At 36.5% G+C, this 27,925-nt stretch overlaps 6 protein-coding genes across 6 annotated transcripts; 3 read left to right on the top strand and 3 right to left on the bottom strand.

The window, feature by feature from the left end:
- Positions 1 to 176: 176 nt before the first annotated feature.
- LOC129794200 (GTPase-GDP dissociation stimulator vimar) lies at positions 177 to 2,842 on the top strand. The gene is made up of 2 exons (XM_055834857.1): positions 177 to 325; positions 485 to 2,842. Exons 1-2 carry the CDS (start codon positions 319 to 321, stop codon positions 2,377 to 2,379), a joined length of 1,902 nt encoding a protein of 633 aa, XP_055690832.1. The 5' UTR covers positions 177 to 318; the 3' UTR covers positions 2,380 to 2,842.
- Positions 2,843 to 3,137: 295 nt separating this feature from the next.
- Positions 3,138 to 4,023, top strand: LOC129794198 (ATP synthase subunit d, mitochondrial). The gene is made up of 2 exons (XM_055834855.1): positions 3,138 to 3,243; positions 3,352 to 4,023. The coding sequence occupies exon 2, from the start codon at positions 3,362 to 3,364 to the stop codon at positions 3,884 to 3,886; it is 525 nt and encodes a 174-aa protein (XP_055690830.1). The 5' UTR covers positions 3,138 to 3,243; positions 3,352 to 3,361; the 3' UTR covers positions 3,887 to 4,023.
- Positions 4,024 to 4,521: 498 nt separating this feature from the next.
- Positions 4,522 to 15,535, bottom strand: LOC129794197 (catalase). The gene is made up of 3 exons (XM_055834854.1): positions 15,253 to 15,535; positions 5,558 to 6,343; positions 4,522 to 5,462 (listed from the first exon to the last, which is right to left on the bottom strand). Exons 1-3 carry the CDS (start codon positions 15,307 to 15,309, stop codon positions 4,773 to 4,775), a joined length of 1,533 nt encoding a protein of 510 aa, XP_055690829.1. The 5' UTR covers positions 15,310 to 15,535; the 3' UTR covers positions 4,522 to 4,772.
- Positions 15,536 to 15,849: 314 nt separating this feature from the next.
- On the bottom strand, positions 15,850 to 16,752 carry LOC129794199 (transmembrane protein 70 homolog, mitochondrial). The gene is made up of 2 exons (XM_055834856.1): positions 16,188 to 16,752; positions 15,850 to 16,108 (listed from the first exon to the last, which is right to left on the bottom strand). Exons 1-2 carry the CDS (start codon positions 16,638 to 16,640, stop codon positions 15,887 to 15,889), a joined length of 675 nt encoding a protein of 224 aa, XP_055690831.1. The 5' UTR covers positions 16,641 to 16,752; the 3' UTR covers positions 15,850 to 15,886.
- Positions 16,753 to 20,680: 3,928 nt separating this feature from the next.
- LOC129794196 (uncharacterized) lies at positions 20,681 to 27,128 on the bottom strand. The gene is made up of 4 exons (XM_055834853.1): positions 25,736 to 27,128; positions 25,240 to 25,666; positions 25,015 to 25,177; positions 20,681 to 20,868 (listed from the first exon to the last, which is right to left on the bottom strand). The coding sequence occupies exons 1-4, from the start codon at positions 27,077 to 27,079 to the stop codon at positions 20,793 to 20,795; spliced, it is 2,010 nt and encodes a 669-aa protein (XP_055690828.1). The 5' UTR covers positions 27,080 to 27,128; the 3' UTR covers positions 20,681 to 20,792.
- LOC129794195 (angiotensin-converting enzyme-like) lies at positions 20,789 to 24,957 on the top strand. Its single transcript, XM_055834851.1, has 4 exons — positions 20,789 to 21,010; positions 22,424 to 22,848; positions 22,913 to 24,242; positions 24,711 to 24,957. The coding sequence occupies exons 1-4, from the start codon at positions 20,832 to 20,834 to the stop codon at positions 24,871 to 24,873; spliced, it is 2,097 nt and encodes a 698-aa protein (XP_055690826.1). The 5' UTR covers positions 20,789 to 20,831; the 3' UTR covers positions 24,874 to 24,957.
- Positions 27,129 to 27,925: the final 797 nt, after the last annotated feature.

Raw genomic sequence — 27,925 nt, 5'->3', positions numbered from 1 at the left:
GGAAGCTACAAAATATACCAAAAATTTCAATTTTCTAACTCATGTACATGCATGGAGGCCATTTTGAATTTTTTAAAGGAAACTTAACAGTCGATGGGTGTTATACGACCAACGGAAAAGAAAATTTGAATTGCTCCTGTGACACCAGCGTCACCTTCACACTGATTAGCAGCGCCACCAGTTGTCAATGTGGCAGCGAAGGAAAGTTGTGGGAGTTTATTTTTCTCTGTGAAAATTTTTCTTCATTTTCCTTTATATTTCCCTAGTTTAGTGATATAAATTAAATACGAATGCAATAAAAGTATACTGGAAATTGCGATGGCAAGTAAGTAAATGAAGTTTTTCGGGGAATTTTAACACGAATTTGGGTTTTGTGCATGTAAACAAAAATGTCATCCGGAATGTTTTTTTTTGGCTGCGGAGGTGGGGAACTGTTTTGTGGGAGATAAACTCAAAGGAAAAAACTATTAATTTTGTTTTGTAGCAAAAGAAACCGTCGTTGTGGAAGATCTGGTGAAAGAGCTGAAGAGAGCAACATTGGAAGATGGTGAGACTGCAACTCCGGTTTTGGCCAAAATTTCCGCAGCAGATCCCAAAATGTATGAGGAAGTGGATCTGGCGGAACCCCTGCACAATCTTCTGTCCACCACATCATCCGGATGCGATGGGTTACGTGCTCAGGTGGCCAAATGTATTGCCGATGTAGCCAAAACTGCCAGTCAACGGAAGAGATTCACATCCCGGAATACCATTGGGATCCTCCTGAATTTCATTGCTGAAGCCCACAAGACGGACAAAATAGCCCTCGTTACGCAGTCTTGCAGGGCATTGGGGAATATTTGCTACCTCAATGATGATGCCAGGAATATAATTGTGGAACTCAGTGGGGATGCGACATTGGTGAAGTTGCTGGATGTGAAGGTGAATGCAACGGATGATGCTGCTGCCATGGAGCAATTTATCAAGGTACGATGTGGGGTGTTGTCAAATTTTATTCTGGGCGGGGAAGAATTTGCCAAGAAAGCCATGGCATTGGGGATAATGGAGAAATTGGAAGCAACCACGGAGGCGGCATCGAAGGAGAATCCCCTTCCGGAGGATTTGCTGACCAACACATTGCCACCATTGAGTATTCTCACGGAAAATGTGTCCGATCTCAAATTCAGCGCCACCCTCAATGGGAGCCTCGTGCGTATTTTGGGTGCATCCACAAACCCAGACTTGGCGGAAATGTGCCTGGAATTGCTGCACTACCAAGCGGAGTACGATGATGTGAAGGTACTCCTGGCCAAGGAGGGGCTGTGTGAGACAATCTATCGGCTCTTGGAAAAGTACAAAACCTTCGCGAGTAGCAATAGTGATGCTCGTGCTCTTATGAAGTCCGCATGTGATCTCATTGTACTTATCCTCACGGGAGATGATTCCATGAACTATCTCTACTCCACTGCCTTCCTCACCAACATGGAGGCATGGTTGGGTGCTGAGGATGTGGATTTGGTGACAACGGGTGTGCTGGCACTGGGGAATTTTGCACGCACCGATAGTCACTGCATTGACATGGTGCAGAGCAATGTGATGCAGAAATTGCTGGAGATTCTGGCCAAGAATAATGGGACGACGGATGATATGAATCTACAGCATGCCCTACTGAGTACCCTGCGGAATCTCGTGATCCCCAAAGTCAACAAGACAGCTGTCATTGAAGCGGGTCTCGTGAAGATTCTGCTCCCAATGCTTGAGATTCATACACCATGGGTGGTCTTTAAGCTACTCGGGACGCTCCGGATGACGGTTGATGGGCAGGAGAAGTTAGCGCTGGAGCTACTGGCAAATGAGAAGCTCATTAAGCAGCTGGTGGCGTGGAGCAACATCACCGATCATGCGGGTGTTACGGGAGAATCATTGAGATTGATGGCGTGGCTGATAAAGCACGCCTATGCTGTTCATCGGCACGATGGGGATGCCAATGCTCAGCCATTTAGGGAAGATCACACTAGTCTTGTTCACTTTGCACACACGGAGGGGGCTGTGGAGAGCATGGTGCGCATGCTGACGTCACAACACCTAGTCATGCAGAATGAGTCACTTATTGCCTTAAGTATCCTCCTGATTGTCTTCTCCGGCAGCACTGCAGAGCAGCAGCAGCAGCAGCGTCCAGTTGATCTGGATGCACTCCTGGTGGCGGCAAATGTGGGCGGAAGACTTGCGGAGCTCATTTCACAGCGCGCCGACACAATGACAAAGGAGATTGTTGAGAATTTGCAATCTGTTGTGGCTTTGCTCAGGAAATCCGATGCTCTGGCTCAGCACATGGCACAGCACAATATCGATGAACTCCTCAAATCAATCCCAATCATTGTGGAGTACTGCACACTGTAGGTAAGTAAGTAGCAAGTATAGAGACAAGCCAGCCGCTCCTCCTTCTCCAATAAAAACAAAAAAAAAACATTTTAAACTCTTGAGCAAGAAATTTTTAGCGAGAGTGTAGTGATTTTTTCAGTGTTAGAAACATTTTTGCATTTAAAACTCTTAACAAAAAAAACTCTTAAATTTTTTTATCACTGTACTTTTTCTCATTATAAATTTAAGAAAAAAAAATAAAAATAAAAAAGTCAATCTCAAAATGCTTTTAAAAAGAAAATAAAATTTTTCCTCTTTGAAGATTTTTGTAATTCTTACAAAATTAAATTAAAAAAAAAACTTCTTGAATATTTAACAAAAAAAAAACTTAAAATTAGATTTTAAATGGAAAAACTGGAAAAATTATACTTTTCAATTGAGAGAAAATTGAAACATCGAAAATCCTATGAATAGTTGCAATAAATGTCTAAGAGTTAGTAAGGATTTTGTCTTTTATTTTTTGTGTTTTTTTTAAAAGAATTTATTTTCAAAAATGTTATGGAAAATTATTTTTCCAAAAATAGTGTTCCCAATTTCTCTTTTTGAAGATTTTTCCGTTTAATTGGCATTTATTTCGAATTTTTGATCATAAAATCCAGGATTTTCCTTTTTTAAGGAATTACTTTTTCGCTTTTCCGGTATATTTCCGGGGGAAGAATGCGAGAAAATTAGGAAAATCTGCAAAAGTGGTGAATTTCCCAGTATAAGTATATGTGGTGAAAATCTCAGTAGGTGTGGTGAATTTCCGCAGTCAATGTCATTTGTTTTGACAGCTCAATTGGAATCGAACGGGCAGAAAAGGAAAAAAAGGATTTTCCTCTAGAAATTCCCATAAATCCCAAGGTAAGTTCACCAGTAATACAATAATGAATCCCTCTGCAACATAATTAGTGAATGTTTTATGCTAAATAAATGCATTTAATTGTGTATTTTTGCATGAAAATTTTGTAGTTGGTGAAAAATGGCAGCACGTCGTGTTACACAATCATCCATCAACTGGGCTGGCCTAGCTGAGAGGGTTCCTGCGAACCAGAAGGCCAATTTTGTCGCTTTCAAGTCCAAGAGTGACAAGTACTTGCGAAGTGTCCAGGCAAATCCCGAGAATGCCCCCAAAATTGATTGGGCACGCTACAAGCAAGCAATCCCCGTGCCAGGGCTCGTGGAGAACTTCCAGAAGCAGTACGAATCACTCAAGGTGCCCTACCCGGATGATACGTTCTCAGCTGAGGTTGATAAGCAAGAGCAGGATGTTAAGCGGGAAATTCAGGAATTCGTGCGGCAATCTGAGGAGAGAATTGCGGAGTATCAGAAGCAAATTGCACACCTCAAGTCCCTTCTGCCGTTCGATCAGATGACCATGGAGGACTTCCGTGATTCCTATCCCGAATTAGCTCTTGATCCACTCAATAAGCCCACTTTCTGGCCACACAATCCCGAGGAGCAGCTTGGCTACAAGAAGGAGAATCCCACGTCCGGTGGGCACTAAGAAGTTTAGCACGCCATCCGGATATAGGAGATGTTAGCATGAAAGGCCGGCTCCAATGATAAATTTTGTGTAGATTTCAAAAATTATTGAATCGATTAAATTCTGAGATGAAGCCGATATAATTATGAAAAAAAAAATGCTTTTTATTGTTGGAAAAATTCTGTTGAAGATTTTTTTTTGGGAAGAATTTGTCCTTCAATTCAAGAACTCGCAGAAAGAAAAAGAGAGAATTATAAAGATTTAAAAAAATCTTTTATACAAGGAGAGTTCAGCATTTGAATAAATGTTGAATTGTGGCCAGAGAAGAATGAACATTTTATTCAAACGTTGAATTGTCATTGAATAAAGGATTTTTTTTAAACTTTTAATAAGTAAAAGAACTTAAACGGACTTAAACTGAATCATTTTTCGCCGATTCTCTGCTTTTCTGTGAGTCCTTGAATAGAAGGATAAATTCCAATAGATTCCTCGATGTTCCTGCTTGCTGATCAACTGCTTTATGCTGCAAAACAAGAAGTAATCAATGCTGCTGATCTCCTTTTTGAATCACCTACTCGACAAGCCTTCTCAGGATAGAATAGCGCTTTAAGAACCTTCAAGGAGATCCAAAAAATAAATGAAAAAACTCCTAAATCTTCGGAATGATTTTTTTTATTGAATCTCTCTCAAAAATGTTTCCTTACAAAAAAAAACTTCGTACAATTGAAAAATCCCCAAAAATCTTGCATACCAAATTGGTGATAGAAGGGAATATATTAATATAAAATGTATTTTATAATGCGCAATAGTAAAGATAGTAAAGATTTTCATGTAACGCAAAAGACACCGTAACCTGATTTCCAAGATTTAAATTGGATTTGCTGCTGCTTCGGCATTTTTTTTTCATTTAGAGGTTGGAGCACTTCTTGCGTTCGTACATGTTGAGAAGCTCCGTGAGCTTCTGGCCCAAGCTTGCATCGACCTGTGAGAAGTTCTTCACAGCACGCTCCTGGATGAATTGGCTGGCAGCACAGAGATGTCCAGCAATATTCTGTGCCATGCGTTCACGTGCCGGGGCATCGAGGACGCGCCTGTAGAAGTCCGTGACTTGAGCATAGTTATCCTCCGTCTCGCCCGAATCAAAGCGTGCCACATCCCCGCAAATCTTGTAGGGTGGATTGAGCTTCAGAGCACGTGGGCATGTATCAGGACCGGCAAAGCTGTTGGGGTAGTAATTGGGAGCACCGCCTTGGTTATCAGTGAAGCACATTGGGCCATCGCGCTGGTAGGTCTTAGGGCTGACGCGGTAGGGACAATTGACGGGCAATTGGAGATGATTGGCACCCAAACGATGACGATGGGTATCAGCGTAGGCAAAGAGACGTCCCTGCAACATCTTATCAGGTGATGCCTCAATTCCGGGCACAAAGTGCGATGGACTGAAAGCAATTTGCTCTACTTCGGCAAAGTAGTTGTTGGGATTGCGATCCAGCGTCATTTTGCCCACCTTAATCAACGGATACTCAGCCTGTGGCCAGATCTTAGTCAAATCGAATGGGTTGAAGCGGAATTTCTCAGCTTGCTCGAAGGTCATCACCTGGATTTTTCACCAAAAAAAAGCACAATTTAACATTTTTTAATCCCAGAAAGCCCAGAAATGATTTAAAAAAGAAAAGAAAAAAAACAACAAACCTGAATGTAGAAAGTCCAACTTGGGTAATCACCCTTGGCAATGGCATTGTAGAGATCCCTAATGGAGTAATCGGGATCATTGGCAGCCAATTCATTTGCCTTGACGGGATCCAAATTCTTAATTCCCTGATCCGTCTTGTAGTGGAATTTCACATAGAAGGCCTCCCCTTTGTTGTTGATTGTCTTAAATGTGTGCGACCCATAGCCATTCATGTGGCGATACCCATCAGGGATACCACGGTCGGAGAACAAGAAGGCCGTCTGGTGTGTTGTTTCCGGTCGAAGACTGATAAAGTCCCAAAACATATCGGGATCCTTGAGATGCGTCTGCGGATTGCGCTTTTGCGTATGAATGAAACTGGGGAAGAGGATGGGGTCACGAATGAAGAAGATTGGTGTATTGTTGCCAACAAGATCCCAAATTCCATCTTCAGTGTAGAACTTAATGGGGAAACCACGTGGATCACGCACTGTGTCCGCTGATCCACTCTCCCCACCCACCGTGGAGAAACGCACCGCAATTGGGGTCCTCTTACCAACAGTATCAAAGACCTTGGCGGCACAGTACTTCTGAATTTCATCGTGTGTCACCTCAAAGTACCCAAAAGCACCGGCACCCTTGGCGTGCACAACACGCTCCGGGATACGTTCACGATCAAAGGCGGACATCTCATCGAGGAAGTTGTGATCCTGCAGCAGAATTGGCCCATTGAGACCCACGGTCTGAGCAGCAGACCTAACACCAATGGGGGCTCCATGCTTTGTCGTTACAGTCGACGTAGCACCCTGTAAGATTGGAAAGAATTTTTTTTCTTTAAAAATTAATCCCCTTTTGTTGAATAACTTTTATCACATCGTATTTTTTTATTTCAAATTGATAAGAAAACGCGCGAGAGATTAAGAAGGAAAGCTAAATGGTAGCTGGTGGTCTGTTTTGTTATCTCTTCGCTCTGTATATCTCGTCGAGTGCACACAGGAGTGGATCAAAAGTCAATTTCTCGGAAATTTCAATCAAGAAAATTCAACAAGATTCAAAGTTACTTTGCACTGAAGCCCCACCAGTTTGAGGGAATGTGGGTGGAGTTTTGTTCAGTAGCCAATTGAATTTCAGCAGAAAAATCTAGTTGAAATGTCAATAAATAAGAAGAAGAATTAGATCTTATCTCTGATTGGTTGATTGATTCAAGAAGAGTGTTCATTGGTTAATTCTTTGTCTTATTATTATATAATACAAGAAAAATCTATGAATGAAGTTCTCCAAAACGGCTATACCGATCGTGAACATTAAAAAAAAATTGCACCTTTAAAAATATTTCTTTGAAAAGTTTTTTTTTCTTTCAATCGAAATTGTAGTTGACGGAGAAAAGAATTTAATTTTATGGTTTTCAGCAACGTTTTGCCAAATTTTATTGTCATAATCAGGCTTTCTATTCTACAGAGAAAATGATTTGGAAAACATGAAAATTCTTCTATTCACTTTATTAGAAATCATGTAGAAAAACTCTTTCGTTTTGATAATAAATTAGTCGAAACGTTGTTGCTGGAAAGCATTAAAGCCACGTTTTCTTTCACCTGAATTTCTCTATTATTTCAATTATTATTCCAAACTTTTCTGGCTGTTTAAATATGTTTTAATTGGGTCGTATTTTCGTATTTAGAAAATTCTTTATCATCAATGTAGAATTTCTACAATATTGGGCCATTTCTTGTGCCTTAATTGCACCCTAATTACCTTTCAAAAGGATAAAAAAAACTTCAATCATTCTGCATACCTTTTATTCATGCATTGAATTTCAAAAAAATATTTATCTAACTGCTTCTTACATAGCTTGACCGAGAAATTTTGATGAGGTCTTTGAACTTCAAATACTAATTGCTGCATCATAAACACACATACAAAACATAATAAATTGTGCTTTTTTATGAATTTGTAATGCATTCTGCATATTAATTGTATTTTGCCATTATACCTAAATGAATTTATTAATAGAGAAATCAAAATAAAAATTTCTAAATTCAAGAATTTTTCTTTAAAGTATTATTTTTTTGTGTTTATTCATTTCTTTTAATCGATTATTACGTTGATTACACATCAAATGGTTCAATAATAAAACCATAAATGACCCTGACACTTGGTAGTGTGAAGTAAAAAAAAAACTGATTCACAAACGTAAGAAAAAAAATGAAACGATTAATGAATAATAAAAGAAAATTATATAAGTCAAATTTCACATACAATCGCAAATAAAATTCTTCATCGTTTCTCCCTGAAGAATCTCTTTTAGAGAACTTCCAATGTCTTCAAATACAATCTCAGATTCTCCCGCAAGAGTCACCACACAAGTTTTATCTTTAAGTCCACAACCACGTAAATCAAACACCAAGAAATTCCTATATAATAAAGTGAATGGGAAACTTTGCAATGTACAATAAATGGTTCTGTGTGTGGAATTGAATTATTAATAAATAAATAAAATTGTGAAATACACTGTAACAAAATAAGCCATATAATTGCATGTAAAATCACAAAATGCGTAAGAAAAAAAAAGTCGTCAAGATCACGAAGGAAGATCATTCGGTTATACCCAAAAATTTTATGATAATTCAATTGTGTTCTGGAACAAAATGCAAAAATAGACAACACCGGTCTGAAATTCAATTTGAACGCCTCACTGCGAGAATATATTTTTGCTTTCTAACTCCACAAATGTCCTTGGAATGAGTTACTAAAGAATGAAAAAATATATATGTAGGTAGGTTGTATATAAAAGATACAACACTATTTGCAGAATTATCTGTGAAGAAACTTTTTTTTTATATTATAGTATGTATCTCATCAGTTGAAACGTAGAATTTTATTCTGATGGAGATTTTTTTAATGTCTCATTCACAATGCGAAAGAAACTAGAATATTAACTTTGTTAACCAATAGTTTAAATTAATTAAAATTATTTCAAATTAATTTCATTACTTACATCACAGACAGAAAGTTAAAGATCAAACTTCGTGTGGGAGACAAGCATGGAATATGACATTTTGTGTCATCTTTCTTGTCAGAATTTACACGACGTTTTGAAGATTTTTATCTCCTTTCTTCAGGTACTTATACAAAATTTTTGAATAAATTATCTTTCCGAATTTTCATGAGATGTGAATCTTATAAATTAAATATTTATTAAACATTATTATGATTCTGAGATAGAAGATAACATAAAAAAATTCCTTTATGCTAAATTCCCACATGAAATTCTTTGTGATCTCTCGAAGACTATAAAATGTTGTTTTCGATCTACAAAAATGATCTTCGTGAGTTCGTGCAAAAAATACAATCAACCATCTCGTGACAGTTTAAGGGACACCGCAAAGCCAAAAAAAAACTCATAAAATATGTCTTTGTCCAAAAATTCCATCAATTTCCATTTTTAATGATCCCCTTCCTTAAATGATGCCCATCTTTCGATGTTTTTTTTTGGTTGTTTCATCATAAAGAAAACACACGCATATCTTTCCCTCGCGATGTTGTTAATTTCTGCACGTGCGTTAATTTTTAAAAAGAAGACGATCCCTCTCTAACTAAGAGAATATATCAACAACATACTTTTCTCACCGCTCGTACAGCATCTCACACGGAGGAAAAGAAAAGGTATAAGAGATACATAAAAAATAGTACTCATAAGTCAACGACCATGAGTCCATGACACAAAAATCGGCCATTCTACTTCCACTTTACGTTCTTTTCACATTGCTCTCTTGTGTAAAATATGCTGCAGCTAACACTCATCATTGCAAGAGAACCACAAAAGTCAAAAAGAAAGCTCATTTCCCTTCTTCATCATCACCTGGACAGGTAAACAATAATTTTCTTGTATACCGTGTTTGTTATTTTTTCCTCTCTCAATTGAAACTAATTTCTTCATTAATTCACTTGTCTGTCTTTATTAATCTTATCATCATCTCTCTTTCATGCAATTAGCTTATTTTTTTTTAAATAATAATAATTTTCTTTACATAATGCAGTTTCTCAGTTCTCAACTTATATTTTAAATTGTTTGTACAAACAACAATTGTTGTGATAAAGATTTTCATTTCTTGGAAAATTCTAATTTGTTTAGAACAAAAAGATAATGAATTAAGAAGATTAAATGTGCATTGAAGTACAAAATAAAGTAGATGACTCAAATTGATGATGAATCTATTATAATTCTAGTACTTAAATACTTTTTTTTAATGATCTGATCTAAAATTAAATCTTTTATATCATTGATTAGCATTTTATTTTTAATTATTCAATAATTTATTCAATAAATAGAATTTTTCATTATAATATTCAATATTCAAACGTCAGATGAACAAATTAGAATATTCAAAACGTCGCTGTTCGTGGTAAAAAGGTAGGTAATGTTTTGTAAATTATTTGATTTCAAATCATAAATCTCTCTCTAATCTTTTATTAAAACCACATAAAACGCATTAAACTGGTAAATTCTAATTTTATTAAAAATTTCAGAGCATAAACGCAAATCGTATCAAATAATAAAAAATTATAACATTTTTTTTGCTTTATTATACCTTTAATTAATTGGTAATAAAACAAATATGATTACTTAATAGGCATGCAATATGATCATTAAATATGTGTAAAACGTTAAAGTTTTTCTGTAAATTCATCATAAATTAATTATCCCACAAATTAGTGCAAATGTTGAATTATATTAAGATTCTATAACAAGCAAAAAAATCGATTAAATTGATTTGAAGGAATTTTTTTGTGTGATGTCGATGTCATATAAATTGTTAAAGCTTTGGCTAGATTTTCCTTTAGAATGTAGAAAGAAATTTGTAAGAACCTGCCTTTTTCATTAAAATCTGCTAAGAAAATGTGTCTTATAACATGAATTCTGAAATTACCCTGTATGTACTAAATTTAATCCTAAATGGTGTGAAGAAGACGCAATAACTTTAATCAAAATTTCTATTACATAAAAACAATAATAGAGTTGTTAAAATAATAGCACAAAACCCTCAAATGGAATTTAATTGCCCTTTTGTAGTAAATTTTATAATTTATTTCTTTATTGCCTACAAAATATCGCAAAACGTTTAATAGTTCTTAAATTTACTTTACTATAACTTTAAAATTTTTATGTATTCTCGCCCATTTATTGACTTAGCCACTGAGTTATTTATTCGAAACCTTATCACTACATTATTTACTTAATTTATTCTTATGATAACAATTCAATACACAGCTCAATTTCTTTCAAATAACGTTTTGATTTATTACGTCATTTTGGGAGTATTTAATTATTTTCTTCAAAAGGACTTAATTAACTTGTCAGGTATTCGTTTTGCTGAACATCACGCGCATTTCCCTTCTGCAAATAATACCTAATTTTGCTTCCAAAATAAGGGTTGTTTTTTTTGTAATTTACAAGTGAAAATGGTTCAATCGATTAAACAAAAAGAGAAGTTTCTCAATATTCTCCATGAATTGGTATTTTCTTTTATGAAAAATACATCACTGTAGTAAAAACAAATCGTAAAGTAGGTTAGAACACATGCTTCTCAACATTCAACACTGAAGTCTTGGGTTCGAATCTCAAAGGCTGTTAGCAGTAATTGAGTTTTTTTCCCCTTGTAAAAAGCTTCTTACCCTCTTTTTCGTCATTACACGATGCACGACATGATAGAAAATATGTTGACTTAACAAGCTTCAATAGATCGTGTGTGAGAAATCTTAATTGAAAATTTTGGACCATCTTTCGCATGACATTTTACAAGATCTCGCGCGCTACATTGTTCGCAGTTACTTTCACATCCACAACGAAGCACTTAAAAGTTGTTATGAAGATTGTTAGCATTTCTTCTTGTGTAGGTTCTTTGTTGATCACATACAAAGAGAGTGATCCCGTGATCTTTTTTTTTTGTATGAGGAGTGCCCCCCAATTTTCTTCACGATTTCTTCTCTCCAACTTCTTCATCGTTTGATTTCTTTTGCAACCTCTTCCAACACATCATCAGAGGCCGGTTAACCGGTTTCTCCGGTGAACGGGTGTCTTATGTTGGTAGATGTTATGTGGTGATCACATAAAATGATCACACACCAACGTGGTGCCACATTGAAAGCTCTCTCAGTCAGAAAACTTGAGTGAGAAACTCTTAATAGTTTCTATGCATGCGATTCATGAATGATTGAAATGTAAGAAGCCAAATGGAGGTTTTCGTATGCTGATGATGAATTCAGAATTTTAAATTTCAATGATTAAAAAAAAGAAGAAAAAAAAAAGATTTCTCAGTCTTTGAAGAAACGGTTTTAATACAAAATAAGATGAACTTTTATGTAATTTTTTGACACACTTCTTGCACTCTGATTAGATAATTCAGAATGTTCAGCACAAATACATTGAGATTGTTTTTTTTTTACTCGACTTCTTCATAATTTTATCACAAAAAAAAGACACTGAAGGCCAACGTTGATAAAGCTACATTTTTATTAGATTTTTTTACACACATACAACATAAAATTTCTCTTGAATGTTTGTAATGAAATTATTCCAGCCGGTTGATTTTCTTGTCCCCAAAGAAAATGTTAATCAATTTTATTTTATTTAAATTCTTATGCACTTGAAAAGCAACGTGGACAAACAAAATATTACAAAAGAAAAATTTTGCAACAATTTCGTTGAATATCTTTGAGGTTTTTGTGGTTTTTCGAAGGATTACTGTGCAGCACTCTACTTGAGGCCTTAGGGCTTAAAATGCGTGAAAGTCGCCGACAATTTTGCCACGAAATGCGCAGAGTTTCAGTCTTGATGTCTAAGCCACATCTTATTTTCACATAATATACTACACCCGAAAAAAAAGTTCAATAGGCTTCTTTATCTTGTTTATGAGTTCCATGGGTAAACCATGACTGATAATGAAGTTTTTCTGCTTTACTTCATGAAAACTCACGCACACTTTGGGAGGGAAAATTATCAAGTTGCTGTTTAACAAAATGAAAAAATAAATAAATAACTTTTACTCCCTATCTAATAGTGTTATCATTTTTATTTCGCAGCAATTGCGAGAGTGAAAGTCAAAGAAGACACGCAGATTTGATTTTCTAATGAGAGAATAATTTTTCTATCAAGGACTTTGGAATGAATGAATTAAAATTTTAAGAAGAGCTAATACAAGAAAAACTCCTTCGATCCCCACCAGAGCTTATCTTATCAATATTTTTTCTTCATTTCTCTCTCTATATTTAACTGCTCTAAGGAGTGGACTCTTTTTCACAAAAGTATCTACCGATTAGAGGTTATATAATGAGTGGCGGTACGTGAGGTATGAAAGGTAATTTAATAAGAGAAAGAGAGACGTGAAGTACAACACCTTTATTGAATCTCTATATCGAAGAAAATGATTCAAATGAAGGAGAGGAAATGTCGAAGAAAGTGCATTTCCCCCAGTTAACTTGAATGTCTTTCTCTTCCTATTAATGGAGTTATTTTCAATAATAAAGTTCAATAAACTCTTTATACCAAACAATTAATTCAATTGTGTAAGCCATTTGAAAATTTTCCTTTAATATTTTATTTTTATATATTGCATTTAAAGCTCTTTATCATGACTAAAAGTTCAATTGCTAACCTTCTATTAAATACTCTTTCATAAAAAAATATTACTTAAACGATTGACACGTCCTGGAAGTCAATTCATGCACGCCTCAAATGGAATATTAGAAAACTATTAGAACTAATTTTTAAAAATAATTTCAATATATAAATATTCAGATATTCTATACTTCCTTCATGCAAGAACTAAATTTCTTTATTATATAATTTAGTTTATGCTAAAAGAATGTCTTCATTTAACCTTGAAAGTGCTGTTGTTAGAACGATTGTTGATGCAAAAGTGAAAAGCAATTTGCGATTGCAATTTAAGACAACTAATTCTTACAATACCACAAAACACCTCATTGCCTTTCTTATCGATTTATTTTAATAATAACGAACTAATTTTGAGGTTGGACAACTTGCGTGTTTTATTAACTACACTACAAATTCCTGACCTTACACTACATTAATTATATATAGTTAACGGATAAATAAGATTTCTCAAAATTAGTAAACTAATTTGGATTACCTTTATCATTCGTTTAAAAATTGATTTATGAATGCTCAATAATTTTGCCTTAAAAAATGTCTTTAAGATTATATAGGTACATTCTTTTATCGACTGATCTGTTTTAATTTGTAAATAATTTTTAATTTATAATGTCTAACTAGAATTTAGAAAGCGAAAGACTCAGATTCTTTCGCTTCTGTGTACGTTAAGAATTAAATAAAATTCTTTACCTTTGTCCTCCTTTCTAATATAATCCCTTCAGGAAGGAGAATTTGATAGAACCCCTAGTTTATCAAAAATCATAAAAATATCGCATTTAATAACAAAATGTTAATTTGGGTTTAAAATTTAGAAGAAAATAGAAATTTTCAATTGAGCCTGAAAAAAAAAAACTTCTACAATGATGGATGTCTTATATCTGAATTTTTATTGCCCTTTATTAGATTAGTTATTAAGAGAATAAAGTAAGTAATCTCTTCCTAAATCTTATGTTGAGGTATTATCTCACACCAAATCTCGTTGAAAGAATAAGGCACGTAATGGATTATCAACAACATGAATAGAATTTCATAATAAAAACCAAAATTTCAAATTTTCTGTGAGATAAGAGATCTTTTAATTTATACCTACCTATTAATCTTAATTCTAGGAAATGCAAGAAGGTTAAGGAATTTCACATGATTGCTTTTCAAGAAAGTATAATTAACTAATTTTGTTATCAAACATGCCTTTAATTTGAAATGTGTAGAAAGTATTGATGCGCAAAATTATATTCCTAGATTTTACGATCCTCAATTTTTGCCACATGACTTTTATTTTAATATGTAAAGATATCCAGTTCTTAGAATTGAAAGCTTTTTGAAAACCTCTCTTGTTTTAAGACTTTTCTAACATTTTTAATCACAAAAAAGACTGATAATTTAGAGCAAATTCAATCCTTTAAAGAGAGCTTTAAATTATGCAAAGATGAAGAGCTTTAAAGTTAATCAAGATAAAATCTAATAGCAAGAATCTGCCCTTAATTTTAATATTGAAAAATTATTAAATCTTTTTTTTGGCAAAATTTCTTGAAACTTCTGCAATATTCAACCTCTGAGACAGTTACGTAACGTTCCTTGTTTTGACCGCAAAGTCTCTCTGGCAAAAAGAGGGATTGATAAAAAGCTCGTATATTTGAGGCAAAATTATTGCCTTTTGCACTCGACACACTCATACAGGAAAATCTCCACTCCACGCAAAAGTTGCAAGTAATCGTTGGAAAGGTATTCTTACCCACCCAAGCCCCCCTTTTCCAGCACAAAACGACGTGGAGAGAAATATAATATATCTTTAAAACAACCGGCTTTTTCCATACAACTACTTTTACAAAATAAAATATATAAAATGTTCACACACTTTCGGTGGCAGAGAATTTATAACTTTTTGTCCGGACGTTGTCTTTTTTTTTAGTATGCGTAATGGGAATCTTTTTTGGGGACGACGTAGAATGATTCTATGATTTTGGAATTAAATTCTTTGAACGAAAAAAATCTTTTATTGAAGGAAAAGTAGGCCGCGCTTTTTCTACAATCACGAATCGCACTCACCTTCTGGCTCTTCTTGTAGAGCTTGAGTTGATCTTCAGCTGGACCGCGAGCTGACATTTTTAATGCCGAGTTCTCTTCAAATTACAAATGGGAAGCACGTAGGAAAGCACTTACAGCGCAAAAAGGGAAACTCAAAAAGTTACTGCAAAACGGAAACGAACACACTTCGAGGAGGAAAATCCACTGAAAAATGCTCAGAAATCTTCATTCGCACGAATTTTTATAGTCCCATCAAACTCCCCACTTACGATGCACGCACACACATGCAAAATTTTGTTTTACTCGCGTAGTGAAACATGCGAGAAATAAGCTTTCGTTAACCCTTTTGTGACCAAGCAATTTCAATGAAAGTTTGAAGTTAATTTTCTCATAAAATGAAATATCTGGGGAAGTTCTAAAAAAATACATCCTGAAAAGCTCAACATTTAGCTCCATAATCATGCAAGAATCATCAAAATAGACCACCAAGAAGTATGTTTAAAAAAAAAACATTTTCATTCAAAATCCGGACGTAATCAATTTGTCTCGAAAGGGTTAAAGGCGGGAAAATTAACTTTCAAAAAATACAATCTGAGGAAAATGCTCAATAAAATCCAATTTTCATAGCTATGACTAATCTATTTGCACTGAAATCTCAGGGTTTGTGATCTTTCTTGCTTGTTGCATCATCTTTGGGATGATTCTCAATGAGTTCCAATTTAAAATCTATCGGTTTATCGTATCCCATTATCTTCACATAGTGACTGGTGTCTGGGAATTGTCTCGGATCCACGAAAAATGCCTTCTTCCCAACATGAAACGATGTGAACATTCCCGGAACATCTGGGACTCTTACATCGGAGACTTTAAACTTGGTCTACAAGAGATAATTGTTAAAATTAATAATTTAAAAAACTTTTAAAGACAATAATTTCAAAATTTTGCCTTTAGCTTACATAAGTGGGCAGAAGGAAGAATGATATCGTTCTTGCAGTATATTCCTCCGTAGGGGGGTTGTATTTCAGTACCGTCACGTATTTTTTTGTAATCCAATGCAGAAGAAATGGGGTGACAAATGTGAAAAAGCCCACAAAGCCGGACATCAAAACCACCATAAAAGTCCCTCCAATTTTACTCGCTTGCTCAATTACAATGGGCTGAGCTGCAAGACCGGCAATGCTGGTGCTCAGAGAGAAAATCTTCACGGCTTTAATTCTGCTGGAAAGGGGGCCCTCATACACGCTGAAGCCCCCATTTTCCTCTGTTTTCTTCGTGGTGAGACATCTCACAAAACCTGTGGTGAGGTTATGTTTTGGAGGATGAGAGATTCCCCGGGAAATATTCCACAATGGAGTGAATTTCTGACACCCTATACGGGGGCACAGCCTCAGGGTGGACACTGCTATCATTTGGTTTATGCTTTAGGAAAAATCACGGTGTTTTTGAGGAAAAATCCTCATGAGAAAAAAAACTTGACCGGAAAATATTCAGCACACACCTTTCAGTGCTGACAAAAATTTCGCGCCAAAAGTGGCACATTTTGAATTTTTAACCCTCCAACTTACGACTTTGAAATACATTTTTCTTGTGTTTTCCGGCGAATTTTCCAGGCTCAGGAAAAAGCGGAAATGCACTGAATGAGCCTCTATTAAGTCGAGAAGCGTAAAAATTATCGCAAAAGTGGAAAATTTTGAATTTTTCAAATGCCAAAATTCTAATTCTTATTAAAAATTTTTCAAAATCTACTGGAAAAGTTTATTTTCCACCCGCAGGAGCGCCCCATGACGTCAAGAAAAGCCGGAAAAGGGGCTGAGAGCGAAGACAAATCGCACAAGTTTCGTTTCTTCGCTCTAAGATTCCGCAACAATCCTCGTTTGTATAAAAACAACGCGATTTGCTAGTTGGAAATCAGTTTTCCTCACTTTTCCTGAGATTTGCCTTCAGAGAAAATACAGAAAATTAAATTAAATTACCAAAAATGAAGTTATTTTGGCTGGAGATAATAACGAGAGTTGTAAATGAATATTTTGTTGAAAGAGATGTGGATTTTGCAGAGGAGTAATAATTAAAATAATTCCTAAAGTATTTTAAAAAAAAGAATTAAACAAATATTATTTTTTTAGACCTGAAATCAGTACTAGGCCATCACCTAGAAGCGGTTAAGAGTGCGCGAAAGATCATCACTAATTTCAAGGGAATGCCAAGTGAGAGCTAATCGACCAGAAAAAGAGGTGAATTAAATGTAATAGAATAAATAAAATTATTTAGAAATCATTAAAGTTGTATAAATGTTATAAATTACTCTCCAATGTATATGAGAAACCCAACATATTCCACCTTGTTCAATAAAATTCTCGAAGCAGAACCATTTACGAAGTATAATAATTCTATTGTATTTGGAAAATTTAATTAATTTAACACTTTCTTTCACAAGAACCTCACTATTATACCATACCAATATTTCTGTGAGCCCTAGAAATTAAATTATATGCGTAAAGTTCATCATTTTTAGCATGTTTGAGCAATGTGACCTGAAATTTCATGCATTGCCACACGCCAATTTATTGCAATTAATTTACATCCAAGAGCTACACACGCATTCCCCCCATGCACTTGCATAACACAAACTTCCTTTATTTATTGAGGAATCTCTTGCCACACTCTCTGTTCCTTTTGTACGTTGGCCTGGCATATAAGAATTATATTTGCAATTGAATCGAGCTAATCCAGGAATTTCTTGTTTGTTTCAATTAGTCAATTTTATTTGAGAATTTTCTTTCACCTCCAGCTAGGTCAGTGCCAAGTTAAAGCCATGAAGATTTCTTTTCTGTAAGTTTTTTCTGTTAAATCAAAAACGTTTTTTTTTTCAAACGGCATCTTTTTGGCGTTATGACGCCTTTATACGCCATTTTGATTTCTCTTTCAAGGATCGCACTTTTCTTCATCCTTTGTGCCCTTGGCTCATCCAAATACCTCCAAAAGGATGAAAAGAAAACGAAACAGCCGCTCAACATTTGGAAAACATCCATTGGAAAATCAAAGGCAAAGCATGGAAAAATTCTTAGTGAAAAGAATCATATTGATTCGACCATCAATGAAGAAGTTGATGCAACAAAAAAATTAGCTCAGCTACTAAAGTGCATCCACAGCACAATTAAACATCCCGATCATGTTGAATCTTCTGTACTTGCCAATGTGCAAGAGTGTCCCTGCCCAGTTCGTACACAGACCCAACACAGCAACAAGATCCTCTCTGAGACGCCATACAGTAACCGCGACGAGGAGAATGAACAGGAGGAGCTTTCTGAGAATCCCTGCAGTCAATTTGAGGGTGGCAATGGAAAAAATTCTGAGAAACTCCGCGTGATTATCGATGAAATCCTCATGACTTTAGACAATGTCGAGAGACAGAAAGCAACCGTCGAGGAATTGAGAGATAAATTATTATTGCAATAAAGGTATGGGAGAAAATTAGTGAGAATCGTGTCGCCATGATAGCGACGGATTCAAGGAAATTCACAACAATTTTCGCGTTGAGCATAATCTCGTTCCTCCACCACCACCACCCTCCACCTATCTCTGAGGAGGCCCACCCACATCCTTGAATTGTTTCGCAGCAGAATGGAATATGAATTAATTTCACACATTATTAGTCCGCACGACACATTATGCGTATGAATGTAATGTAAGATAAATTGAAAGTTGTCATTCTTATCGCTTTTCCGATAAGGAATTATGTTACCTACATAATAAATGGCAAAAAAATTACCCAGAAAATATATATTTTGTGATTCTAATTGTTTTTTTGTACACCTAAAAGGGATTTATAATGTTATTCTTGAAAATAACTCGAGAGAGCGTTGTGGAAAATTCTTTGAAAAATTTGTAATTTAATATTTTCTAGAGTCATGTCCTTAAAATAGAAAGAAAGCATCATCATTACAAAGAAAAGATTTAAAAAGAAATTCCATAAAAAGCACAAAATATTCTTTTATGAAAGTCTTTAAAACTAAAAACTCTTTTAAGGACCACACCCGTAACGTTTTTGAAAGGATTCCGCTCGATATATAGCTCACAGCACATAGAGAAAAGGTGCATATTAAATGAAATACTTACTTCCATTTGAATGGAGTTCTATGAATAATTTTCTTTACACTTGTTCCCTGGGGGTGAAAATGGTGGGAAAATCAATTCTTGGACACCATAAGATCGTTCCATTTTTATCAATTTACCTACCAAGTGACGTAGAAAACAATTTAAAGGGGCATGGCTGGAAAGATATTTCGCAGCATCCACCATTGCGGTGTGATGGGAGAATTTTCATTGAGAAGAAATAGAGAAAAAATGCCAACAGTTAAGGAGGAGGAAGAAGAAGAAAAAATCCTTCGCCTACGGAAAATGAATGAGAAAAATTGATATTAATTGAGTGAGTGGCAAAGTGCGAATTTGAGTTACAGAAATAAATTCAAATTAATTATGTTTACTTCTTTGGTTGGGATTTGCATGTGATGTGGCAGTTCGCTCTCTCTCTCTACTTATATGGCAAGGAATTGTATTTTCTCTTGCGGCGCTAAAGGCGGAAGGGAGGGAAGGATAATCTCTTTCTGCAATTTTTCCAGCATCACACAAATCGTCAACCTTCTTCCACCTTTTTTTGCCATTGAGTGGGTGAGTAAAGAACTTGGTGAAGAAAATTGGAGGCAATTTACCCACAATACTGCTAAATTATATCCATGCAAGCATCCATGAAAAATGTGTGATAACTTAAGCTACAAAAGGAAGTCTTTAAGATCTTCCTGAAAATACTTTAAAAATCATTTTATGTTCTTCAAATAACATTTCGATTGTTTCAATCACCTTCTTCAGGCTCATTTTTTTTTTATAAACCACATTGAGTAAGAAAAAAAAATGAGAGCATCAATTAACCTAATTCCTGTTCCCAATAATGTCGCCTTTTATAACACATCTTTATTAGATTCAGATTATTTCAGAATTTTTGTCAAAGAACCCCAAAGGAGACACGCATGATTGAAAAAAGCAAGGAAATCTGTGTAAATTTTCCTCCGCGACATCAAACGATATAGAATTTCCATCATATTTGGTTTCATTCACAAAGATGGAAAATTTCCCATCCAATTCAAAAATTTTTCACTCTTTTGATTTATAAAATCTCATTATCTTCAACTCCAAATGGCGCATTTAATTTTTCAGTTGGAAGAATCATTAAATTGCAAAAGCAATAATTCCACAATTATTGCGCGTGTTATAATTTGCGGAAATTACAATGTATCCTCTCTATAAAATAAAAAAAAGGACAGACATCTCGCGAATGAATTGAGCCATAAGGGAAGTGCAATAAAAAAGTGATAATAGAAAAATTGTAGCCACTCACCAATTTACTTTGTAATCTCTTTGATGACTCTCTCCCATTCATCTCCACCTCCGGCGGTTTTCTTTTTTTTTCTTTCACGCGAATATCCGTGATGCAGGATTTACGATGCGCAGGCGTCTCGATGTGTCCTCAAATGGTATAAATACCGCGCGACGGATTGGATGTGATTTCAGTGATTTGAGACGTTGGCAGTGCCTAAAATCTGGGCATGTTGCTCCTCCTGAGTCTCTACTGTGTGCTGTGTGCTGTGAATAGTGTTGTGAGTATTAATTCATCGGAGAACTTCAATGATATACAGAATAAGGATGTAAGGAGGTGGTTCCGCCTCATGGATGCTGAACTCAAATCCCTCAACAAATACACATCGATCATTGCTTGGGAGTTGAGGTAGAATAATTTCTTCTCTTTTTTTTGTCATTGCAATATAAGTAAATGAACAAAAAATCCCTAAAAGTGCAATGAACTGGAAGAAATTGAATTGGAATTCATTTCGTCCATGTGGCAAAATGCATTGAATTTAAAAATAATAAAAAAAAAACTAAGGATCGAAGAAAGAGCTTTTGAGAGAGCTTTAGAGGGGAAACTTCTTTTACAAAATGAGTCAAAAATTGTTTTATTATTTTTTTTTTGAATAAAATAGAGAAAAAATGTGAATTTATCCCTTATGGGAAATATATATTCTTCAATTTGTTAATAATTAAGAGACAGAAGAAACAGTGGAAGTGATATCGTGTGTTAACTTTGAGACCCCACGAAAGCCTTGCCTTAAAATTTCCTTTTAAAATAATTCAGCCAATAATTGTGATCAGATTTATAAAATTATTAATTTTGAACGCTCCGTGAATGAGTTTTAGTGCAAAAATATTTTCCAGTTGTGTCAGAAATCGTAATTCAATTTATTTAGACTAAAAGAAAATTCTTAATCATCGCTGAAAATTAATATCAAATCTGCAACTTTCCATGATGAAAAATCTTATTTTTTTAGCAAATTCTAATTTTTTTAATGCTAAATTAATCTCCCTTTAATTAATTCGTTTATGTTTGAATACTTTCCCTAAAAGACCCCTAAAGAATTAAAATTTCATTAGACTTTGATTGGGTTGAGGTAAATTAAAAAAAAATTCTTCATTAATTCACATTTAATTTGAAAAAAAGAAAAAGCTTGGAAAATTTTTGTGTAAATCAAAGGATCCAACTTTGGGGTAATTTTGTTTTTTTCACTCATTCTCTGGCTTTTGTGAGATAAAGACATGATTTTTGGAGAAGCAGCGAATTAATTGAAATAGTGGTCAGAATTATATTGAAATCAAGAGAATAAATAACCATGGAGAACGAAAACCAAGTTACCGTCGAAGAAGTCGCAGTTACACGCGAAATACCCCAAGATACAAGGGAGGTGGAACACCAAGAGCCCCAAGATGCCCCCCGACGACGTAGAAGGGCTCCGGCTCAGGGCAAACGAAGGAGGTCCCGTTCACGAAGTACCAGGGGCGGGAAGATGCCAAAACGCTCTCGCAGCACCAGGAAGAGGGGCCCTTCCCGACGACGAAGACGTCGAAGCAGCGCTGGCATGGAATAGGAGGCTCCAGATTCGCCTTCCGGAAGACTCAAAATTCATCGTACATTACTAAATTATTAATTTGACTAAATCTTTCGATTGGGAAAATAATGTTCTTTTCAAATAAAATATTAAGAATTTTGGGAAAAAATTTAATATCTTTTAATTAAAAAAAAATGTCTTTAGTTGGGATCTTTTGTGTTTTTCTCTTCTTCAACTAGAAAATAATTCTTTGTTTTCAGTGTTAATCCATCCGAGAGCTTGGGAGAGATGGGAGTACAGCTCAACGGAATCCGTTCTGAATGGCAGAAGGGAAAATGTGAAGAAATTCTGGGAATTATTGAACCTCCGTTGGAGACAAAAGTTCAACGAGCTGTAAATCTTCTCTGCCGTGGCCCAAGATTCTCCCCCACAGAAGCTCAAGCCCTATCACGTGCAATTGCCGAAATGCAAAACACCTACACAGACACTCAAATATGCCTTCCAAAGGACATTAATGCCTGCCAAAGACCTGATTCCCTGTGGGACTTTACCTTCATCCGCCCTCCTGGTGATGGTGGATTGTATTGGATGAATTTGAGGGACTTTGTGCAGGGGGAAGCACCAGCAAAAGCATCCAAATATTTCAACATAATCCCATCAAATATGCGATTTGTCTGCTTTGATGGTAAAATTTCCTTTTGTGGAAAATTGTTTTTCTCAGCATTGATTTTTTTCTTTGTTTTCCCCAGGAGAACCTGATCTCGAGAGACTCATGACGGGAGATTTTGCTGTAGTCGGTGGATGTGCCCCAAAAAATCCCGAAACTATCTATCATTGGGCGTGGGAAGCATGGAGGGTAGCTGTGGGAATTCCCATTGGTAATGTCTATCCCACAGCTGTGGCTCTAATGAATCGCGGAGCTCAGAATGCTGGGTATCACGATACTGGGGCAATTTGGCGCGAAGAGCTCGAAATGGAAGATTTGGAAGGCGAGATGAAGGCATTGTGGAGTGCTGTGGAACCCCTCTATGCACTTTTGCACGCTGTTGTGCGACACTTCCTGGTGGAAAAGTACCGCAATAATCCCCTTGGGGACTTTACGGAGCACGGAAAAATACCAGCTCATATTCTCGGCAATATGTGGTCCCAGAATTGGGCATCACTCCACAGTCTCCTCATGCCAGACGTCAATCTGGATTTGGAGGCAAATATCCGGGCGACAAATTGGACAGCACTCGATATGGTGGAACATGCTGAGGATTTCTTCACTTCCGTGGGATTACGGAAGATGCCACGAAAATTCTGGCAATACTCCCAATTTGAGAAGAGCAATGCAACACGTTGTCACGGAACTGCAGCTAATATGTTCATGCCGGATGATTATCGGATGATTGTGTGTGCTGAAAAGACTTTGGAGGATTTCTACGTGATTCACCATGAATTTGGGCATTTGGCCTACTACTCAGCCTATAGGAATCAACCAACAATCTTCCAGGAGGGATCTAATTCGGCTTTTCAGGAAGCAATTGGGGATGCTCTGTTTAACGGTGTAATGACCCCACAGCACCTCAACCGCTTAGCCCTGCTACCAGATGAGTATCTCCTGCCCAGCAACAATACGCTAACATTTGACTTTGTACAAGGAAGTGGAGCACATCGCCGCACCCGAGAGACCCACAATATGTACGACATTTCAATTCTACTGCGAATAGCTCTGGCCAAAATACCCCAAATTCCCTTTGAGTACATCCTCGATGTATTCCGATGGAGGCTTTTTAGTGGCAAAATTGACCCCTTGGATGCCAATGATTACTTCTGGGCCCTTACGGAGCTGCATCAGGGTATACGGGCACCTGGACATGGGGATCGACATAGGATGTTCGATGCTGGAGCTAAATTTCACGTGGCTGACAATACACCCTATGTACGCTACTTCCTGGCCAGCATAATTCAAATGCAAATCTTCAAGGGACTCTGTCAAATGACCATCTTTGATCGTGTCGCCCCCGAAGAGCCCCTCCCGATGCCCCTGCATCGGTGTGATATCTATGGCTCAAAGAGAGCTGGAAAAATTCTCAGGTAAACCCTCTTGCAAGGCTACATACAGGGTGGATAATCTCAGATGTTTCAAAATTGATAATTTTGCAGCAACTTAAAGTTTGTACGTACACTTTTCTTCCCGGAACGGTTTGATATGTTCCCGGAAAGTGCAATAAGTGGCTGAAAGTTGAACATTCATCCTGCCCAATGCATCAGGAAGTTTTTACGGAGTCCTAGGAACTTCCTTTTCAACACCCGGTTGATCCTTGATGTCATCTTCAGGACAAAATTTGAGTCGATAAAAACGCGGACGAATTTGGACCCAAAGATGAAATCAAGGATCAGCCGGGTGCTAAAAAGGATGTTCCTAAGATTCCTTAGAAACTTCCTGATGCATTGGGCAGGATGAATGTACAACTTCCAGCCACTTATGACACTTTCCGGAAAGAAAAGTGTATTAAAAAAATGTAGAAACTTCAAGTTGCTTAATTTTTCTTTTTCTTTTAGAAAATCCCTTTCCTTGGGAGCATCGGTACACTGGACGGAAGTTCTGAAGATTCTCACGGGTTCTGAGAAAATTTCAGCAGAACCTCTCCTTGAATACTACAAACCCCTCATTGATTGGCTTCAGCACACAATCCATAAATTCGATATTCCCGTTGGATGGTAAAATTATTACCCATCCACCCAAACAAATAATGATCATTCCTCAAATATTTTAAAATAAAAAGTTTCTCAACAAATTATCACATCACCAAGTCTTTTGAATTTTATTTTTTGAATAAAAGAAAAATTTGAGAGGATAACTTACGGATTTTTTCCCAAGTTGTGATTTGTGAGAAAATCAAATTCTTTCCGGCTCAACAATGAGGATTTAATGTGAAGTGTCTGTATTGGGGAGTCATCTATCACATTTGCTGCACTTCGTCTTAGGAGATCCTCCAGGAAGATTTTCAAAATTACCCGCATAGCGGCTGAAGGAAAAAAAATTAATTTTACAATTTTCCTTCGTGGAAAAAAGGAAATAATTTCTTACTTAAAGCATCATCGGGATCCTCACATGATTGACTTCCGAGAACATTGGTCAAGTTAAAGAAAGTCAAACTATTTGTGGAAATTGATGGATTTTCCAGTCTTCTTGTAGAGTTTTTACTTTCAGGAATGTCCTCAATATCAATAAATTCCTCTCCTTTATCATCCTTCTTTCTTGGGAGATTTTGGAAAGAGAGCCAAGTGCGTATTTTTGAGCTTGTCGTGGAAGTTGATGAAGGAAATTTCTCCCATTTAATCTCTTCTTTGAGGAAATTTTTGAAATCTGGACTTGAGGCATTTTCACGAATACTTCTGGGCACGTAGCAATGTTTCCGAGAGAATAGAATAATTTCCTTAGTAGTCCACACATTGCTGTTCCTCAGATTAGGATGATTGCAAAGCAAACGACAGATGAACTTTGCTCGAAACCACTAAAAAGTTTATGATGCAAAAAAAAAATCATTTTAGATGTTTGATATAAATTAAAAGTTAAAATCTACCTCATTACTAAATCTCTTGGCACTGTGAAGATTCTTGAAGAATATTTCTGATAAACAAACAAATGGAAAGCTCCACATTGACGGAGAATCCTGCTGAAAGTCCGGACAAACAAGAGGAAGACGTCGAAGGAGAAATTCAGCTGCTGCCCGAACATTTGTAAATGGAATTGAATTGAATAATTCCGCCAATCTTGCTTTTCCAGACTGAAGACTATTCCTGGTGTAACAGTGATCATAGAGATGCGAAGGAAGGGACTCTTGCAATTCTCTTCTGGATTTTCCTTTCAAATTAATTTCTTCTCTTCCAAACAATTCGTGGGGTGATTTTACATTCACGAAGTTTGCATTTTCAGGAATCTTTTGGGGAGTTTTCCTCTTTTCCGGAGACACTGATTCCTTGGGAAGATCTGCAATTCTATTGAGCCACAATTCAGCAATAGTTTCAGCTCCAACAGTCTCCAAACCCGTATGCTTCTCATCCAGCTTAACTCTGTGATAGATCTGAATGGGTTTCTGTTTGATTTCCGGAAGGAAATGAAGCTGGACACGGATTGTAAATTCTCCCCAGCCGTATCGAGAAATCTTGTAGGGAGGTGCATCGATGTCAACACAATCATTTGGCTGGTATGTGGGATGCAGGAAGAATCTCACGCGCTCCACCAACTTCTCCAGTGGCTGGTGACTCTTTGTGGCCACATAGACTAGCCATTTGTGTGACACAGAAGAACTTAGCTTACTCTCCCCAATATACTTGGAAGTATTTCCCACGACAATCACGTGCTTCTCCTGATTTCGTCCACGAGAAGAATTCAAGCTGGTTATTTCAGGCTGGACCTCTTCTTCCTTATCCTTTTCTGCAACTTCCACTCGTTCACTTGATGCCTTTTCCTCTTTCTTCCCTTTTGGTGGTACCTTCCGGAGGAGTGATACAGCATCTCGAGCTGCTCTCCTCGTTGGAACATTCGTAATGAGCTCACTGTAGCTCCTTGGTGTCTTCCCCACGAGCTTCTTAATTGCCGGATGAAGAGCTATTTGATCTTTGGGCAGTGATTCCTCCTCAAGGGCATCCCTCTCTTCGTGCACCACCTTGGAAATTTCACCCCTTTTGTAGAAACTCGCCACAGCGGCATATTTGAGATTCTGAAGTTGCTTCTTTGCCTCCGCAATGCGATTCTCAATCTCTATGACTTCCTTTTCACGCTCCTCTAGCTCCGTCTTGAATTCCCTCTTGATGATTTCACTTATTCTCGCATCTCTGTCTTCCGTGGGACTTTTTTGCTTCTTATCAGTGTTTTTTGGGTAGTCAGGATCGTGATATTCATCCAATTTTCTCTTCTGCGACATCCTCCCACAAAACCGGTTAAATGTGTAAACAAACTTTGAGGTTAGGTTTTCATTCACAAAGGCGGAATGTAGGGGAGAATCGGGTGAGGTATAGTTGTGCGGAAAAATTTTAAAATATTTATTTTTCCGGGAAAAACTCATTTTTGGAGCGCCAAAAGTTGGCGGGTGGCTCAGGGGGGCCCAAAGTACGTTCAGTAAAAATTTGGTGGCCAACTCCCCGGATTTTTTTGGGGAATTTGCACGACTTTTTCTGGCGGGAATTTTGAGAGTTTTGAACTGGGGACGCCAATCGACGCGGCGTCGCTTTCTGGTCACAAAAAACGCAATTTCGCTGGGAAATTCGGCGGAAAACGCGAGAAAACTGCGAAAAACTAATTGTGGGAGGGAGACAGTATCAGTGACGTGTACCGTACCGTCTCATTTTCTCTTCAACAAAATGTACCAAAAAATAGCAGTGGTGACTTTTGGAACTACATTTTTACCGCGCCAATTTCAAAGAGTAGTCAAAAAGCATGAATTTTATATGGTGGCGCTACGAAGGGGGGCTCTGGGGGGAAATGAATGTCGTTAGTAAAACCCGCCTGGTATCAGGAGTCTCTGTACCAAATTTCATCACGATCGGACCAACGGTGTAGAAATGAAGCAGAATTTTGTTTCTTTTTAATCCTTTTCAGAGAGAATTCTTCAAATTATTTTGGAGAAAAATTTAAAAAAAATATATCAGGGAGGTCAGGGGCTACGCATCGAGGGAATGAGACCCACCGGGAAATCGAAGAAAAAAGAAAAAGTCAATTTATATTGTATTATTTTCATTTTTTTTGTCTTGTCAATAAATATAATAATAAG

Source organism: Lutzomyia longipalpis, chromosome 3 (genome assembly GCF_024334085.1).
Source record: "Lutzomyia longipalpis isolate SR_M1_2022 chromosome 3, ASM2433408v1".
Taxonomy (NCBI): domain Eukaryota; kingdom Metazoa; phylum Arthropoda; class Insecta; order Diptera; family Psychodidae; genus Lutzomyia; species Lutzomyia longipalpis.
The sequence above is the reverse complement of the archived record's forward strand: the minus strand, read 5'-3'. Positions and strand labels throughout refer to the sequence as shown.

What these genes read in the sequence shown, in the direction of transcription:
- LOC129794198 (XM_055834855.1), top strand. Translation starts at nt 3,362, where the DNA reads ATGGCAGCACGTCGTGTTACACAATCATCCATCAACTGGGCTGGCCTA.
- LOC129794196 (XM_055834853.1), bottom strand. Translation starts at nt 27,079, where the DNA reads ATGTCGCAGAAGAGAAAATTGGATGAATATCACGATCCTGACTACCCA. An exon ending in CCAAGAGATTTAGTAATGAG is followed by an intron (nt 25,667 to 25,735) that starts GTAGATTTTAAC and finishes TAAACTTTTTAG; the next exon opens with TGGTTTCGAGCAAAGTTCAT. An exon ending in CACAACTTGGGAAAAAATCC is followed by an intron (nt 20,869 to 25,014) that starts GTAAGTTATCCT and finishes CACTATTCACAG; the next exon opens with CACACAGCACACAGTAGAGA.
- LOC129794199 (XM_055834856.1), bottom strand. Translation starts at nt 16,640, where the DNA reads ATGATAGCAGTGTCCACCCTGAGGCTGTGCCCCCGTATAGGGTGTCAG. An exon ending in TCTTCCTTCTGCCCACTTAT is followed by an intron (nt 16,109 to 16,187) that starts GTAAGCTAAAGG and finishes TATCTCTTGTAG; the next exon opens with ACCAAGTTTAAAGTCTCCGA.
- LOC129794195 (XM_055834851.1), top strand. Translation starts at nt 20,832, where the DNA reads ATGTTGCTCCTCCTGAGTCTCTACTGTGTGCTGTGTGCTGTGAATAGT. An exon ending in ATCATTGCTTGGGAGTTGAG is followed by an intron (nt 21,011 to 22,423) that starts GTAGAATAATTT and finishes CTTTGTTTTCAG; the next exon opens with TGTTAATCCATCCGAGAGCT. An exon ending in AGAGCTGGAAAAATTCTCAG is followed by an intron (nt 24,243 to 24,710) that starts GTAAACCCTCTT and finishes TTTTTCTTTTAG; the next exon opens with AAAATCCCTTTCCTTGGGAG.
- LOC129794197 (XM_055834854.1), bottom strand. Translation starts at nt 15,309, where the DNA reads ATGTCAGCTCGCGGTCCAGCTGAAGATCAACTCAAGCTCTACAAGAAG. An exon ending in TCTACAAGAAGAGCCAGAAG is followed by an intron (nt 6,344 to 15,252) that starts GTGAGTGCGATT and finishes CCAATCTTACAG; the next exon opens with GGTGCTACGTCGACTGTAAC. An exon ending in GTTGGACTTTCTACATTCAG is followed by an intron (nt 5,463 to 5,557) that starts GTTTGTTGTTTT and finishes TGAAAAATCCAG; the next exon opens with GTGATGACCTTCGAGCAAGC.